Source organism: Echinops telfairi, unplaced genomic scaffold (genome assembly GCF_000313985.2).
Source record: "Echinops telfairi isolate 266 unplaced genomic scaffold, ASM31398v2 ScPeMD7_9;HRSCAF=40, whole genome shotgun sequence".
NCBI classification, from domain to species: domain Eukaryota; kingdom Metazoa; phylum Chordata; class Mammalia; order Afrosoricida; family Tenrecidae; genus Echinops; species Echinops telfairi.
In genome coordinates, this window is record NW_022103906.1 from 79,655,581 (window position 1) to 79,670,993 (window position 15,413).

At 54.2% G+C, this 15,413-nt stretch overlaps 2 protein-coding genes across 2 annotated transcripts in view; one reads left to right on the top strand and one right to left on the bottom strand.

Annotated features, from left to right (window-relative positions):
* The window catches only part of ADCY3 (adenylate cyclase 3), a 101,622-nt gene extending 96,571 nt beyond the window's left edge, over nucleotides 1–5,051 (top strand). Inside the window, exons 15-20 of the mRNA XM_013004358.2 lie at nucleotides 403–561; nucleotides 993–1,139; nucleotides 1,638–1,757; nucleotides 2,679–2,802; nucleotides 3,651–3,775; nucleotides 4,149–5,051. Coding sequence (XP_012859812.1) covers nucleotides 403–561; nucleotides 993–1,139; nucleotides 1,638–1,757; nucleotides 2,679–2,802; nucleotides 3,651–3,775; nucleotides 4,149–4,331 — 858 coding nt within the window. The 3' untranslated portion in view covers nucleotides 4,332–5,051. The remainder of the gene's footprint in view (nucleotides 1–402; nucleotides 562–992; nucleotides 1,140–1,637; nucleotides 1,758–2,678; nucleotides 2,803–3,650; nucleotides 3,776–4,148) is intronic.
* The window catches only part of CENPO (centromere protein O), a 13,732-nt gene continuing 3,339 nt past the window's right edge, over nucleotides 5,021–15,413 (bottom strand). The window contains exons 3-7 of the mRNA XM_045286719.1: nucleotides 12,612–12,784; nucleotides 11,277–11,385; nucleotides 10,360–10,619; nucleotides 8,293–8,464; nucleotides 5,021–6,175 (exon numbers count right to left, since the gene is read on the bottom strand). Of these exons, the coding sequence (XP_045142654.1) occupies nucleotides 6,054–6,175; nucleotides 8,293–8,464; nucleotides 10,360–10,619; nucleotides 11,277–11,385; nucleotides 12,612–12,784 (836 nt within the window). The 3' untranslated portion in view covers nucleotides 5,021–6,053. The remainder of the gene's footprint in view (nucleotides 6,176–8,292; nucleotides 8,465–10,359; nucleotides 10,620–11,276; nucleotides 11,386–12,611; nucleotides 12,785–15,413) is intronic.

Below are 15,413 nucleotides of genomic sequence, written 5' to 3' on the forward strand. Positions count from 1 at the left end.
AGAGGGGAGGTCTCCTTACCAGGACTCACTACTCCACGTTGGCCAAACTGCCCCCAGTGGCTTTCCAGAGAAGCGCAGCCTTCCCAGCCACTTGGCCAAAAGGAAGCTTTTGGAAATGGGAACTTCACCCTGGGTTGGGAGACCCCCCTGCTGCAGCCACCACCACCCACATGCTAGCGCCGAAGGCCCAGGAGGCCTGATGCGTATGAAGGCCTCCCAAGTATCTCTGCTGTAACCACAGGGCTCTGGTGCGGGTGAATCCTGTCGGGGCCTTACTGCCCTCGCCAACTAGCCATCTTCTCTGCAGTGTTTCCTGGGGCCCCTGCATTCTTGTCCTGCTCTCCATCCTCCATCGGGCAGTCACCCTCAAGGCCGCCCCCGCATCTGTCTGTCTGTCTGCAGGTGGAAAAGCTGGCGCGGACCCTGTTCTTGTGGAAGATCGAGGTCCACGACCAGAAGGAGCGTGTGTACGAGATGCGGCGCTGGAACGAGGCCTTGGTCACCAACATGCTGCCCGAGCATGTGGCCCGCCACTTCCTGGGCTCTAAGAAGAGGGACGAGGTGAGGGGCGCATCCTCAGCTCTGACATGGGGACGTAGGCCTTCTTGGGCCGCGGAGTCAGGGGAAGGCAGGGTCCAACCAGCAAGGACAGTTAGGGAAGCCAAAGTTCCCCAGGCGTCTTCCAAGGCTTGCCTCTCCGGGAAGCCACGTTGCAGGAGAGGCTTAGTGAGTCCCCCTTCCTGCCGCCGGGACCTCCTTAAACAATGCTTCCTATTGCCCATGTCCCCACTGCTCCAACTCTGCTCTCCCCCCACCCCACCCCCTTCCTCCCGGCGAGGGCTCCCGCAGGCATGGGCCAAGCAAGCTGCTCTTGCACATTCAAAGTTTGGACCAGGTCACTGTGGGAGACGTGCGCGGGCAGGTTGCTGGGTGCAGCATCAGGGTCCCGGGAGGAGGGCGTCGGTTGAGCCCTGGGCCGTGCCTCTTTCCAGGAGCTGTACAGCCAGTCCTACGATGAGATCGGAGTCATGTTTGCCTCCCTGCCCAACTTCGCCGACTTCTACACAGAGGAGAGCATCAACAACGGCGGCATCGAGTGCCTGCGCTTCCTCAACGAGATCATCTCCGACTTCGACTCCGTGAGTCGCCCTCCTGGTCGTCCTCCTCCAGACTCTGCGGCCGGCCCGAGAAGGGTGGAGGCCAAAGGGAAGTGAGAGCTACTCCAGACTGGCCACCTTTCCCCAGATAAATCCCTCCCCGTGGACTCTGGACATCCGGAAAGGTTGGAATGAGGGGGCTTGAGGTGGGAAATGAAAGAGCCGAGCCAAGCAACTTAGGGCTCCCCGGCCACAGACCCGGTGGGCACTGGGTCGCTTGGACACCAGCGAGTGCCTTTGTGCACATGTCCAGCCACGCCAGGAGCGTGACCGCTGCCTCCCAGCATGGTGCTGGAGAAGCAGAGACACGCGGAATTCAGAAGCTTGCCCGGCAGAACGCATCCGAGAAGTGGGGGAACGAGCAGGTCTTTGATAGGAAAGCGTCTCTCAGGTGTTTTCTGAGCTGTTTGTCAGTTGTGGGCGGGTGCACGCATCACCCTCATCTGTTAACAACCTTCTCTTCTGCACCCCTGGTCTCAGCTCCTGGACAACCCCAAATTCCGCATCATCACCAAGATCAAAACCATCGGCAGCACCTACATGGCCGCTTCAGGAGTCACCCCAGATGTCAACACCAACGGCTTCACTGGCTCCAATAAGGTAACCCAACACCCCACTGGCTAGAGACAGGAGATGGGGTGATGCCCCCCCAGCCCCCCCCCCCCAGCAGAGGATTGGCTGCCCACGCCTGGCAGGTGGGGAATGAGAAGTCACTAGAGGGCCAAGGTTATTGAGGTCAGTCGTACCAAGTGGCCAGACACACATGTGCCCATCAGACATAGAACAGGACTTACCGCAGGCGGTTTCCCGAGAGCCCCCAGGAAACGCCCTGGGCCTCCACGTCCTTCCCAGCGTCCGGCGGACACCCAGCGCTGCAGCCACGGTCACAGGAGAGGACGCCTCCCCTTCCTGCTCACGTCTCTAGAGTAGAGGTGGCCCCACCCAGGTTGTAGGCATGGATTTTGTTGGGGTGGGGGGCTTCGCCTCACTGGCTGACGCACCCCTGATAAGCCAGCTCTTTAGCTGCAGAGAGAGGCAATGGGTTGTGGAGGGCTCCACGGGGCTTCCTGTGCCCCACAGAAAATGACTGTTTGAAAAGATTCTTCTGTGTCCACGGCTGCCCTGAGATGCAGAGAAGCACTGCCCTCTCCACGGATGTTTTAGGGACAGGCCTCAGGTGGCCCATCACCTTGAGTTGCTTAGCCTCAAAGAGCCGAAGAAGCCAATCAAGGGCAGCTGCAGGCACTTAGCGACAGGCGATACGACGTGGCTTGTGATCAAAAGCATGGCTCACAGCAGCCGCTGAGCTGGGCGGGATTTGGGGTCCCTGTGGGCACTGTCCGGGTTGTCCCAGGCCTAGTGTATCTGTCACGGCTACCAGTCCGAGAGGAAGAGGCTGCTGCTGGCGCCTTTGTGCAGAGAAGGGCAGCCTGAGGCCTCTGCCGCCAGCCGCCAGCCATGGGAAGGAGGGAGCAGGCAGGCGGAGCTCGCTCGCTGGCCTCACCACTGCTCCCTGCACAGGAAGAGAAGTCGGAGAAGGAGCGCTGGCAGCACCTGGCTGACCTGGCCGACTTTGCACTGGCCATGAAGGACACGCTCACCAACATCAACAACCAGTCCTTCAATAATTTCATGCTGCGTATAGGTAAGGCTCGGGTGCGGGGCAGATAGGCGGGAAGTTTGAGGGGCTTACAAAGACCGGAGGCATCTGGGCCGGGCCGGTCCTCGGGCTCAGGGCCAGAACCTTCTCTGCTGCAGCAGGCCTGCAGGATGGGGCGGAGGGGGCCCATGGGGGTTGAACTGAGGGCCGGGCCAGGTGGCTAGCAGGCTGTTGCTTCACCCGCCGCGCCACCAGAGCCCTCAGAGCCGGAGGGCCAGTCATCCCGTCGGCACTTTTCTAGCCAAACTCCCATGCGCACGGGTGAATAGTGGCCACCCCGTGGCCTGGGTGTCGTTTCCGGCTCGGGAGGCCCACCTGCCCTCTAATCTTCCCCACAGCGCTGCTAGGTCTGCTGAGGGCTTTGCTTACTTTACGCCGGCCTGGTGTTCAAAAGACGGTCAGGAGTCACTGCCGCTGGCCGCCTGCTGCTGAGCGGGGTGGGGGTGTTCACACCAGTTCGGGTCCCAGGAGACCTAAGCACCAAGGCTGAGTGCAGAGTTCGCCGCGGTACCACACTGAACGAAGGAGCTTGTGGGTGAACAAAGCGTCTTCTGGTAGCTTAGTTTCAAGACCAGTTTCACGAGGGCAGAATGCTGTGTGGAGCCCTGGTGGCTTCGTGGGTTATACACATTGGGCTTCTCACCCCAAGGCCTGCGGTTTGAACCTACCAGCTGGTGGTCGGGAGAATGAGGCTTTCTATTCCCACCGATGTACAGCCTTCAAAATCCGAGATGGGGTGCTGTAGGGCTCGGTGAGGAGCCGTCACAGGGAACGGAGTGGGGGCGGGGACGAGGCAGACTCTGGGCTGTGCTGAACTTCCGCCCTCTCCCCAGGCATGAACAAAGGAGGGGTACTGGCTGGGGTCATTGGAGCCCGGAAACCACACTACGACATCTGGGGTAACACAGTCAACGTGGCCAGCAGGATGGAGTCCACGGGGGTCATGGGCAACATTCAGGTACAGCCAGCAGTGAGCGAGCGCATGGCAAGGGCGGGAAGGGAGGCCACTCTCGCCTCAGGAGCACGTCAACTCCTGACACCTGGTGGTTCTAAGGTTGACTCCCCTGAAGCCCCCGCACCTGTACAGGGGTGGGGGGCTGGCGGAAGAGCCGGGCATAAACGGCCTGGGTGAGTGTGGCCACCGTGAGCTGGAGGGGCAGGGCTCTGAAGAGCAGCGGGCCCAGAGTGCACTGCCCTGGGACCTGCTGTCCCCACCCTGGAGGGCCCGGGCACTGAGGCCCAGTGTGGGCTGGGACCTGGGGGTCGTGGGCGTTTCGGTGTCAGTTCTCGGTCTTGACGCACCCTGACCCCCGCTCTCCGGTCTCCTCTAGGTGGTGGAAGAGACCCAGACCATCCTGCGGGAGTATGGCTTCCGCTTTGTGCGGCGGGGCCCCATCTTTGTCAAGGGCAAGGGCGAGCTGCTTACCTTTTTCCTGAAGGGGCGCGACAAGCCCGCCGCCTTCCCACAGGGCCCTGTGGTCACACTGCCCCACCAGGTGGTGGATAACTCCTGAGGGGCCTCTGGCCTGCCATGGCCCGCCCACGGAGGGAGGGTTTCTCTTTCGGAACCAGAGAAGTCTTGGGAAAGGACAGTCCCGACATCCCCACACTGTTGAAGCACATTCCCATAGACTTAGGGTTAACCACCTCCCCAAGCCTTCCTATGCGTGGACAAGAGAACTCCGAGGGCGGCCACCGTCCCCAGGATGCCTGCAGCTTCTCCCGCCTGGGGAGAGCAGCCCACCCAGAACCCGCTCCAGCCAGCACCTTCCCGAGAGCCCTGGCCACCAAGCGGTTGGCTGGTCCTTGTCAGACATGGCCCAGAGGGAGGGCCGCACAGCCGGGGGGCAGGTGTCCATGAGAAGCAGCGCGCTCTCTCTGAAGAGCCCCAGTGGGGACCGCCTTGGGGTCCGCGTTAGGTTACATGGCCCTAGTCCCGCCGTTCCTGATAATCTTGAAAGGTTCTTCCTGAACCCGTCACCTTAGTCCTGAGAGCAGAAAGTGCAATATTTCCTTTGACCTGGTGGGAGGGGGATCTATTTCCGAGAGAAAAAAATATATACACAGATCTTCTACATTTATATTTTTAACTTTCTGTTGAAAACACTTTCCAATATGGCCTTGCCTCTGAGCTCTGCTACAGTCGCCTTTGCTACTGCTTTAAACGGGAACTTACAGGTGTGGATTAAAAAAAACAACAACAGACTGTTTTATTAAAGCTTTATTCAACTTGACTGTGGTCATCCTAGAAGTGTGTGCACGCCCAACTGGAGAGAGCGCGTCGTACTCTGGGTCCCCTCCACGCGCCGGAGCCAGAGCCTCAGCTAGGAGCCCCGCCCTTTAGGCTCCACTGGCCCAAGCGGGCCTCCCTGATTGGAGCGCGGGGCCCCAAGTGACTGGTTAGAGCTAAGCAGGAACACAGCTTGGGGCCTGGGGACAGTAACATGAGGACACTCGAGCAAGGGGTAGAAATGGTCCACCAGAAACACGTGTTCTTGTCTGTGAACTGGCCCTCCACATACTCTCCTAAGCCAGGGACAAAAAAACGCCAACCACTCCCAGGTCCACGGTCACAGGGGAAAATGGTCCATTATACAGCCAAGGAGACGGGGCCGAAACCACACCGCCATCATAGCTTGGTGTCTGCAGGGGCGGGGAGAGGGCAGAGGTCTGCTCCCCTGGACAATGACTGGGGTTCGGGCAGGTATATTCTTTCATAGGTGACTTAAACACACTCAGCTCTCTTGCAGAATGTTTCAGGAAACCCTGACGTCTGTCTCTCCACAGTAGCTGCACACACTACCCTTCCCATAGCAACCGCCCACAATGCCCTGCTCCAAGCCAAAGGTGACCCTCCCTTCTGTGCAGGTCACCTCTGGTCAAGAGCTTCCTTCTAAAAGGCCCAAGAAAAGGAGGCAACGTTGCTCAAAACTCCCACAGAAGTCAGTTGAAGGACACACCTTCCCTCTCTCACACCGTGCCCTCTACTCCCCACAAACCACTTTGACTCCATCGAACACGTGCGCTTAAATAACACCTCGGAAGAACAGGGGCCTTGCGTATTCTAGTAAATGCTCAGACAGGTGAGAGCGGCCCTAAAAGAGAACGCCTTGAAGACAGCCCTGCCCGTATCATCCCGGGGAGAGGGCGGGCTCTCACCGCCATGACGGGCCACAGCATTTCCCGTTCCCAGACCCTCAGTTCCCTCTTGGCAAGGCTCCCGATGAAACCGGCTTTCAAAAGACCAGCTGCTCTCCTCTTGCGAACGAAGCGAACACCTTCTGCAGCGACTCCGTGCGAAAGAGACGCTCGTGCGAGACTCGCTGTTCTTCCCGGGAGGTGGACAGCGCATCTGTCCCTGAAGGAGAAACGTCTGTCTCAGCCAGTGCAACTGGGGAGTAAGAATGCCACTGACATTCGGGACCCAGGTGGTTTTGAGACGGGACTTACAAAGGGGAACCTACAACAGACCCCAAGGTCTTCCTCCTCAAAACACCTTATCCGATGTATTACTGCCAACGCTCCACTGCCATGCGGCATTTATAACCAACACAGTTGCTGACAAAGTCCACTTACCCACCAGAGAGCTAAGTGTTGTGTTATAAGGGAGTACCCCCCAAAAGCCCGGAATTCCCCCCGCAAAGCTATGTGAGCATTTATAACCAACCCCAGTTCTGGGCAGCTCTGACAATGTCCACTTACCCTGCAGAGAGCGAAGTGTATGAGGGGGCACTCCCAAAAAACGGAAAAATTTTTTCAAAGCTGTTTTTGGGTGTTTTTTTACAAAACAACCTTATCAACCTTCAAAGTACTCTCCATTACACTTAATGCATTTGTCAAATCTGCGAGTCCATTCTTGGAAACATTTTTCAAACTTATCTGTTTGGATGGCGGACAGCACCTCCCTCGTTTTTTTCTCCGCCTCTTCGTTGTCTAATGGCTGCCCTTTCGTGTCCCTCTGCATTCACAGAAATAAGAAGTCACACAGCGAGGTCTGGCAAAACCAGTCCCGTCTGCCACAAATCCGGCCTTTTTTGTCGCAGTTACAGGCAATCTTTTCAGAACCTTTAAACAGAAAGCTTGACAACAGTCTGACGTGGTGGAACAGACTCCAGGTGCACTATCCCCCTCACATCAAAAAACAAACGAGCATCGTCTTTATCTTCAATTTCATGTGACAAGCTTTTTTTGGGTGAGGTGCCGATGGCGCCTTCCACTGGCTTCATGTTTGCTTTTGGGGTCACAAGAATCGCACATGTCTTGTCGCGAGTAATGACAAAAAGTCTGGGTCACTTCAGAGCTGTTCTTTCAAAGCACAGCATGTTTCCACTCGATGCTCTTGCATGGTCAGTCAGAACCCGAGGCACAAATTTTGCAGCGACGCTCTCATTCCCAAATCTTCTGTTTAAGCTTGCTGAACTGAACTCTAAGTCCAGATAACTTGCCCATCTCTTCAACGGTGCTCCGTTGGTCTTGGAGCACAGGTGCACAAATATTGTCGATATTTTCATCTGTTCAGAAGTTGTCGGATGACCAGAATGAGGTACATTTTCACCTTTTTTGAAACGAGAAAACCACTCGTACACTTGTGTTTTTCCCAAAGTGCTGTCCTTGTTAATTGTGTTCAACATCACAACAGTTTCTATGGTATTTCCCCCCCCCCCCCAGCACAGGAAACAAAATTTCATAGCCAAATGCCCTTCTCTTAAATTGGCCATCAAGAAATGAGGTTCAAGTGAAACTGTATTTATGGAAAAATTCACTGTGACCAGAGAGAACCTTCCCAGATGACGCCACTGGGTGCACTAACTCAGAGCCAGTTGTTCAATGCTCGCCTCGCAGGAAAAATGCATGTAAAAGTTCTACCCAGCAGAGCTTTTTTCCGTTTTCTGGGGGGTACCCCCTCGTATACAGACTTGTCCTCCCTCTACAAGGGGGTTGCGAAAAGTTCATGAGGAAATGAGGCGAAAAGATCATAGACTTTCTCATGAACTTTCTGCGGCCCCTCATTACTGGCTCCACTCCTCACAGGGGCTTGCTGACTGTCCTCCAGGGGGCTCCCATGAACTTTCTGCGGCCCCTCATTACTGGCTCCACTCCTCACAGGGGCTTGCTGACTGTCCTCCAGGGGGCTCCCATGAACTTTCTGCGGCCCCTCATTACTGGCTCCACTCCTCACAGGGGCTTGCTGACTGTCCTCCAGGGGGCTCTGCAACAAAGGGCAGGTCTCAAGCGGAAAGAACCACGGCAGAGTGGGTGCAGCCGAGGAGGAAGAAACCCAGGATAATTGTGCTTGCTGTTGATGGAGGGAAGATGAGCAGAAACAAGGAAAAACCCTTTTTCCTTGAGAACAGCTCTGGTTCCTAATCAGAACAACTTGTCTCAAGAAGCCTGCTGGGTGTCTAATGCCTGTTTCTCCCTGTTTCAGTCAGTGTCAGTCGCTCTGCCCGCTCCGCTGGGGCATCCTTCTCTTACCTTGATAGGTGATGGTGACATCTGTCGGGAGACTAACTGTGAGGTCCTTATACAACAGCCGGGCACAGAATGGAAAGGACCGGCCCGCTGGCTCTACTTTGTACATGAACGATAGCAGGTTGCACTGTGGGTTTCTCTGCAGGGGCCCAGCCAGATAGGAGGCAAAGTCGCTCTGAGGGAGAAGGGTTCCGGACAAACACGATGATGACTACCATTCCTGAGAAACGTGGTAATCCAAAACATGTCCACCAACAGACAGGGACACAAACATGTCTAGCTAAATTTACTTCACGAAATTTCAGAGACTAAGTAAGGGACAGAGAAATGCCCGGGGGGTGGGGGGTGGTGAGGGGGAGAGAAGGGATTTGTAACGATTAACAGTCTGGCCAAAATACCCAAGCCATGGTATGGTTCATTCTCTCCCATGGGTGGGCTTGCACTGTGGAGCTGGGGAAGAATACTGAAAGTACCAGGGGCTGCTCAAAGGACAAACTGATCTGTCTTGGAGAAGTAGAGGCAAGAATGCTCCTCAGAGGCAAGGACGGCGAGGCTTTATCTTAAGTACTTTGGACAGGTTGTCAAGACCAGTCCCTGGAGTGAGACATGCTTGGTAAAATGGAGGGGCAGTGAAAGAGCGGAAGGCCCTCCAAGAGGTGGACAGACACCGTGGCTGCAGTAACGGACTGCGCAAAGGGACAATTGCGAGGGGGCACAAGACAGGGCAGTGTTTGGTTCTGCCGCGCAGAGTAGCTATGGGTGGGAACCGACTTGATGGCCCTTTCCAAGAGGAAAGGCTCGGTGGGGGCTTCAGGAGGCAATTACCCAGTTAATGCTCCGCTGGCAGGGCGCGGGCATTCACACGTCCCACCAAGTTCCGCAGGGTTAATCTAACTGAAAACCGGAGCCTCCAAGTCCGGACACATGCACAGGGTGCGGACCTGCTGAGCGGACGGGGCCAACTCCCGCTCCCTTTGGTCAGACCAACCCGGCTCTCATTTGGCAACCCACAGAAGGTGAACCAGTGTCCAGAAAACTGACCATAATCCTCCGTGCTATTTAAAAAACCATTCCTTTTCCTGATTTGGTAAGGCCCGTGACACATAGAACTACGTAATCGATGAATCCTTGCTGACTTAAAAACACACTGACTACAAGCCCTAAGACTGATAAAGTGGGAGAAAATATGGTACCTCAAATTCCTAACAAAACTCCACCAACGACAGGACTGGTGCCACTCACCTGCTCCCCAGGACCGTGGCCCTGAGAGCCTCTTCAATATGGAACCCAACCCAGCCCAAGGTCACACTGAACCTAGGGAGGAGACTGGCTTAGAAAATAAGGGGTCCCACAGAAGGGCTACATTCCTTTAAAAATCCCTCATAGGAGCGCAGTCAGTCAACACTTCCTTCAAAGCAAAGGGGAGTGTTGAGGGGGACGGGAAAAGTAGATGAATGGAAAGCGAACAGAAATGAGCATGTTCCAGTGTTGTAAAGAATGCACCCATTGCCACGGAACGATTGGTGCGGAAAACTATTAAAGAGGAGAGCCTGGAAAAACTAACCCAAGTGCTGCCAAGACAATTCTGACTCAGAGCAACCCTACAGGGCAGAAAGGCTCCCTCGGGTCCCCAAGGCTGTGGGTCTTTGGACAGAAAGAAAGCCCAATCTTCCGCCAGGTGCCTACATCGGCTGCGGTGTAAACCTGTACCATTAAGACAATGCAGTTTTAAGGAGGACAGAAATCAATGGTGTAGCAACTGCATTCCAGGAATTTGTGTGGGGCAGGAAGGCTTCAAGGACGCAGCCTTTGGGAGTAGAGCCACCCGTCACCCACATCCCTGCTTCCACACACACCCCAGAGTCTCGAAAGGGTAAGAAGAGGGTGGTGAGAAATAAGCACTAGAAGAATGGTCTGGCGTCTGGCTCAGAGTTGTGCAACATCTCACATAGCAGAGAGGTCCCAGGAGCAGGGGTGGGGTGAGGGGGTGGGGGGTCTTAGTGGTGTTGTTTTCCTTCTAAGCTTATCCTTGGCCCATAAAATGAGCTAAGTAGGATTCCAGACAGATACCTGAAGCTGATCCGCCTGGTACTTCCTCCCCGCGTACGCATTCAGGTATTCGCAGAGACTGAAGAGGAAGTGCTGAATGTCAGTCTGTAAGTACTTTGCAGCGAGCTCCTGGAGGGGAATGAAGGCCGGAACTGAGTGGTGATGGATCCGAACCGGCTTCTGTATGACCAGGTCCACAAAATAGGACTCCAGGAGGTGCCCCTCGAAGGCAGTGTTGATGCAGATACAGACCCCACGGCTGGTCAGCTTCCCGCTGAGCCCTGGGATGAACGAGATGGTTCTAGTCAGCGGATGCCATGCTATTCGCCCCTGGCCCCAGCAGGGTCCAGTGCAGGCAGGACACGCTCAGAGGTTCGCTTCCCCTGGACCCTGACCCACTGTAGGAGCTGAGTCGCCAAAACCACAGAATCATAGAAAAGGAAAACACAATGACTCCTCTAAAGCCCAAACTACGGAAGAAACTTTGGAGTTGTCAATTTACTTTTTTTTTTAAAAAAGAAGTGTTAGATAATCTACAACAGCCCTCAATTCTTCCCATAATCCTCTTGTGGCAGAGACAGGCGAATAAATTCCCAATTTCATTGTGAAAGTGACCGGTGGCGTGGAGCCAGCCAGCAGCAGCAGTTCTAGTGGCCCCTTTGGCACAGTACAGATAGCCGAAATCAGCAATCTGAGCCAGCCAGCCAGCCAGCAACCAGTCTTATGCTCGACAGACTCAGCCGGGATGTGCAAATGTGCCTATAAATAGCACGCAAGCTTTGTGAATGTGTGCCAGGGGGCGGGGCAGGAAACAAAATAATATTTGTGAAACGAGTCCAAGATCAACAGTACAACCAGCAGTCACGGATGAGAGAGAGAGAGAGAGAGAGAGAGACAGAGTCCCAGTGTGAGTCAGGCCAGGAAGGAAAAGCCAATACCTGTAAACCAATATGCCTGCAGAAGGGCTTTCAAATTTTCCCGTTTTGCCTCTAAATCTTCTTGCTCGCTTGCCTCCAGGGCTTGGTCAGGTTCTAGACTGGCTTCCACCTGCAAGAAGGCGGCAAATCAGACTGGGTCCCAGGGAGTACCACCCCTGCCCAGCGCACAGGACCGCTGTTCTGCAACTGCATCCAGAAATGCCCCAGGCGGCCTGCCGCCCCAGTCCTCGCCGCCCCAGAGTCCACCCTGACTCATCAGGACCCTAGAGGGCAGGGGACCACTGCCCTGGGGTTTCAGAGACTTTTTGGGAGCAGCCAGCTGCATCTTTCCCCCACGGAGCAGGTAGTGGGTTCAACCTGCTGACCCTGTGGTTAGTATCGCCCACTGTGTCATCACAGCGGAGGAAGGACTGAGTCACAGTGCAAGGAACCAGGCAGAGCTGCAGCCTGAAGCACCAGTAAGCCTGCGGTGGGAAGGCCTCTGTTTTCAGAGGAGAAAGGCAGGGATTTCAGTCAAGATTAGGATGAGCCCAGGAGTGCAGCTCGAAACCAGCAGTGGCTCCTTGGGAGAAGGACGGGCTTTCTACTCCCGTCAACATCTACAGTCTCGGGCACCCACAGGGGGGCTGCGAGTCAGCATGCTTCGCTCGCTGGCAGTGAGGCTGAGGGAAACAGTTGTAAGGATCGAGGCTGGGACAGCTGGTTTGGGTCACAGAGTGCAAGGTGTCATGTGTCAGGATGGAAAATACTGATTTTCAGATTCAAGCTTCCAGCTGTGAGACAAGTGTGTATCAGACTGACCCTGCCCCCAGAACACACAAGCAAGCTAGCGACAAGGCCAAGACCAAATATCCAAACAAGCAAGAGGACAGAACACGGTCAGAAGGTGAGAGAGCCCAACCAGAATGCCCTGGGCAGAGGAGTCGGTGGCCCTTCCCTGGAGTTCTTCCCCACGGGGGACTTACTGATGTGTTTCTAAGGCTGATGGCCTCATAGGAAGCCAAGCCTAGGCCGCAGTGTCCCACTGTCAGCGAGACAAATATCAGAGGCCCAGGTCACCAAAGCAGCCTTTCTCCGGGCCAGGAGCCTGAAGGACAGGGAACCCAGCATTCTACGTGCCACCTGCCTCCTGGCATCTGACAGTTCCTAAACTGTCTGTCACTGTACCGAGAGACCACGGGGACTGAAGACTGAAAAGCTAAGCTCTTCCCCGTGGGAAATCCAAATGGAAGGTCAGGGCTTGGATGCAGGGTGGATCATCTAAGGGACTGAACGCCACCAGGATCAGAGACGAGAACCATGGAGATACTGGCCTCCCAGCCACCTTCTACTCACGTTGGCTTGCCGGCGCTTCACCTCGGCCCTCAGCTGGTCGCGCAGAACTCTTAGCTTCTGGACCTTGGCCTCCAGGGTGCCGTCCTCCGCCGCCGCTGCTGGCGGTGGCTCTTCCCGGTGTTCCCGAGACCTGTGCATCTGAATCTCTAGTCTTTCCAAATGAGCTAGGACACCTATGGAAAGTGGAGAGGGGATTTCGGGGAGGGCAGAGGGCGACCTTGTGGCCAGCTATCCTGCTAGGCATTCACCACAATTCCCAGATGATGAAACCACAGGAGCAGACAACAGAAACCTATGATCAGCAACCAGAGTCTGAACACGAGACAAAATGTCCTGGCTCGGAAGGGCTCTGTCCAAGACAGCACGTTAGGTCTCCCGCACACGGATCCAAGAGAGGTCCCTTCGGCTTATTGTGAAGGCACACCTCCACTGTAGCAAAGGACGACCCCACGACGTCTGGGTAGCTCAGACAGAATTCCCCTCACCAGCTTCTGTCCTTCCAGCTGTTGGATGTGAGTCAGTGGGGTCTCTCATGCAGACACAGCACCTGTGTTGTACAGTCCCCAAGGGCATACCTATATGACAGGCTTCAAAACACTCAAGGAAAAGTGGAATTGAGGTAAAAATAAAAGACAGATGAACTTTCTCCACATGAGCTCCACTAGGTTCAAGACAAGTTTGTAAGCAATACCTGCCACTTAGTCCCCTCCCTCAAGAACCAAGTCTTGGGGGGGCCCATGAAAGATTTTTAAAGATTAGGAAACAAAATGGCAGACAGAGTCCAATCAGGACTGTACGGTGCATGCCTAATGATGGCCCACTAAGAGGCCCCCAAGACAGAGGGGAAGGAGGAGCACCCTGGGTTAGGTGGTCCTCTGGCCTCATTTCTGCTAATGATTAGGCTAGCTTCTTCAAACTCGCATAACTTGTTATCATTAGTTGGCCCTCTAGAGAGCCAACAAGCACAACTGCCCAGAGCATCCCAAAAAAACGCTTGCCACGGCCTTTGCTCTTGACCGGTCATTTCCCACTTTGAACCACTCGGACCTCGGGAGTCAGTATTGTGATTCGCCATCTTTAGGAGCGTACGAGAAAAGCCACGCTTAATCTCGCTCCCTCGTCTGAGAGCGGCTTCAGGATCTTGTGCACAATTTCCATTGAGAGCTCTGCTTTTGTCTGCAGCTGATCCGGGCACAAAAGTTTTGCTGCCCAGCAAGCTGAAAGTCTGCTCAACTCTCCTTTTTTAAGTCAGAGTTATCTAAGCTCCCGATAAGAGGGCTATGGTGTTGGCTGCTATTTCTGTTCATCATTGGCCCTCCTCAATTTGAGCACACACGCGATTCATTTCCTCCCAGCAAATGAATGTGGTCATCACCGGGGGCTTCATCTTCAGCCCCGTCCCACCCCTTCTTCAAGCAGATTCTCCAGTGGTAAAACACTGAGTTCTCTGGAGGCACTGTCAAAACTTTCCATAAGGCCTTTAGTGAGTTCAACATTCTTCTACCCAAGACTCACCATCAACTTGATGTTGGTTCTCGCTTCAGTTCTGGCAGAATTCATGTTGCTCTGAGAGGGGCTCTTCTCAAACCTAGGTCTGATCTTTCTCAGTGCCTCAGACTAGATCCTCGTCAGAGCAAGGAAGTGTATTTTGGTGCAAAAAGCAACAATTTTTCATAAATACATTTTTCGTGGACTTGAAAAAACCCAACTTATTGTCTATTAGGTGGGGTTTCCATAGCAGTTCACAGCTTTTTGTCTCCGACTTAAACACTCAGCAAAGCTTCCAAGAGCTGGCCCTGCCCTCCCTTGTTCTACTGTCTCCCTCTGTGAGATAGTTTATTGTGCCAGCCTGGCCGATAAACACAAGTGGGATTAACTGAAGGCAGAGAGATAAATGCCATGGTGAGTTTCGCTTTTCTTGTTGAATTAAGCCATTTGTAGTGCTTTATAATTTAACTGTTTCTTTCTTGTATTATATATTTAACTATATATGATTAAACAGTTCATTCCTTGTTATATATCTACTTCTTTATAAATAAATATATTAAATTATCAGCAATTTAGTTTTCTCTCTCTAGAGAACCCTGTCTAACACACTCTGATAGAACACAATCCTCCCATTCCCCCATGTCAAGACCTGCCGAACCCCCCAGCCTCCAGCCTCGGGCAGTTTCCCTCCCACCCTGTTGACTGTGGTATGCAGACCTTTGTCTGGGTGTTTCTTTGCTGGTCTCCTGCGTAGTTGTCCTTTTGTAACGGACTGACTTCATTCAGCACAATGTGCTGCAAGTCTTTCATGCCCTGAGGTAGTGCCATCCCTGCTGTTCAGCGGAATCCCATTAAGTGTGTGTGCCCCAGTTTATTAATCCGTTCTTCCACGGGTGGCCATTGGGTGGCTTCCATCTATGAGCACTGCTGGGATGAACGCGGTGTGCAGCATTCTGGTCACGCTAGGTCTCTCACTTCTTCAGGGTGTGTGCCTGGCAAAGGTACAGGTGGGGCCCATGCATTTCTAGTCCCAGTTGTTTGAGGAAGCGTTGCATGAACCTTTGAAAGAGCCCTTCCTTGTGGAAAGACCTTAATGGACTTTTTTCGCCTCAGGCTAGTCAAAAAGCTTTGTCAAGGAAAATGAAGGAAACCTGTCCTCTCTCCTGGCTGATAATCCAGGAAATAAACTCCAGCGGGATCAAGGGGAAGCAGATCCACACCAGCTGCACAACTGCTTTCTATGTCCTATCACTGCTCATTAAAGCCCCACCCCACCGCACCCGGGGGCTTTCTCAGGAACCTCAGACTATGTTA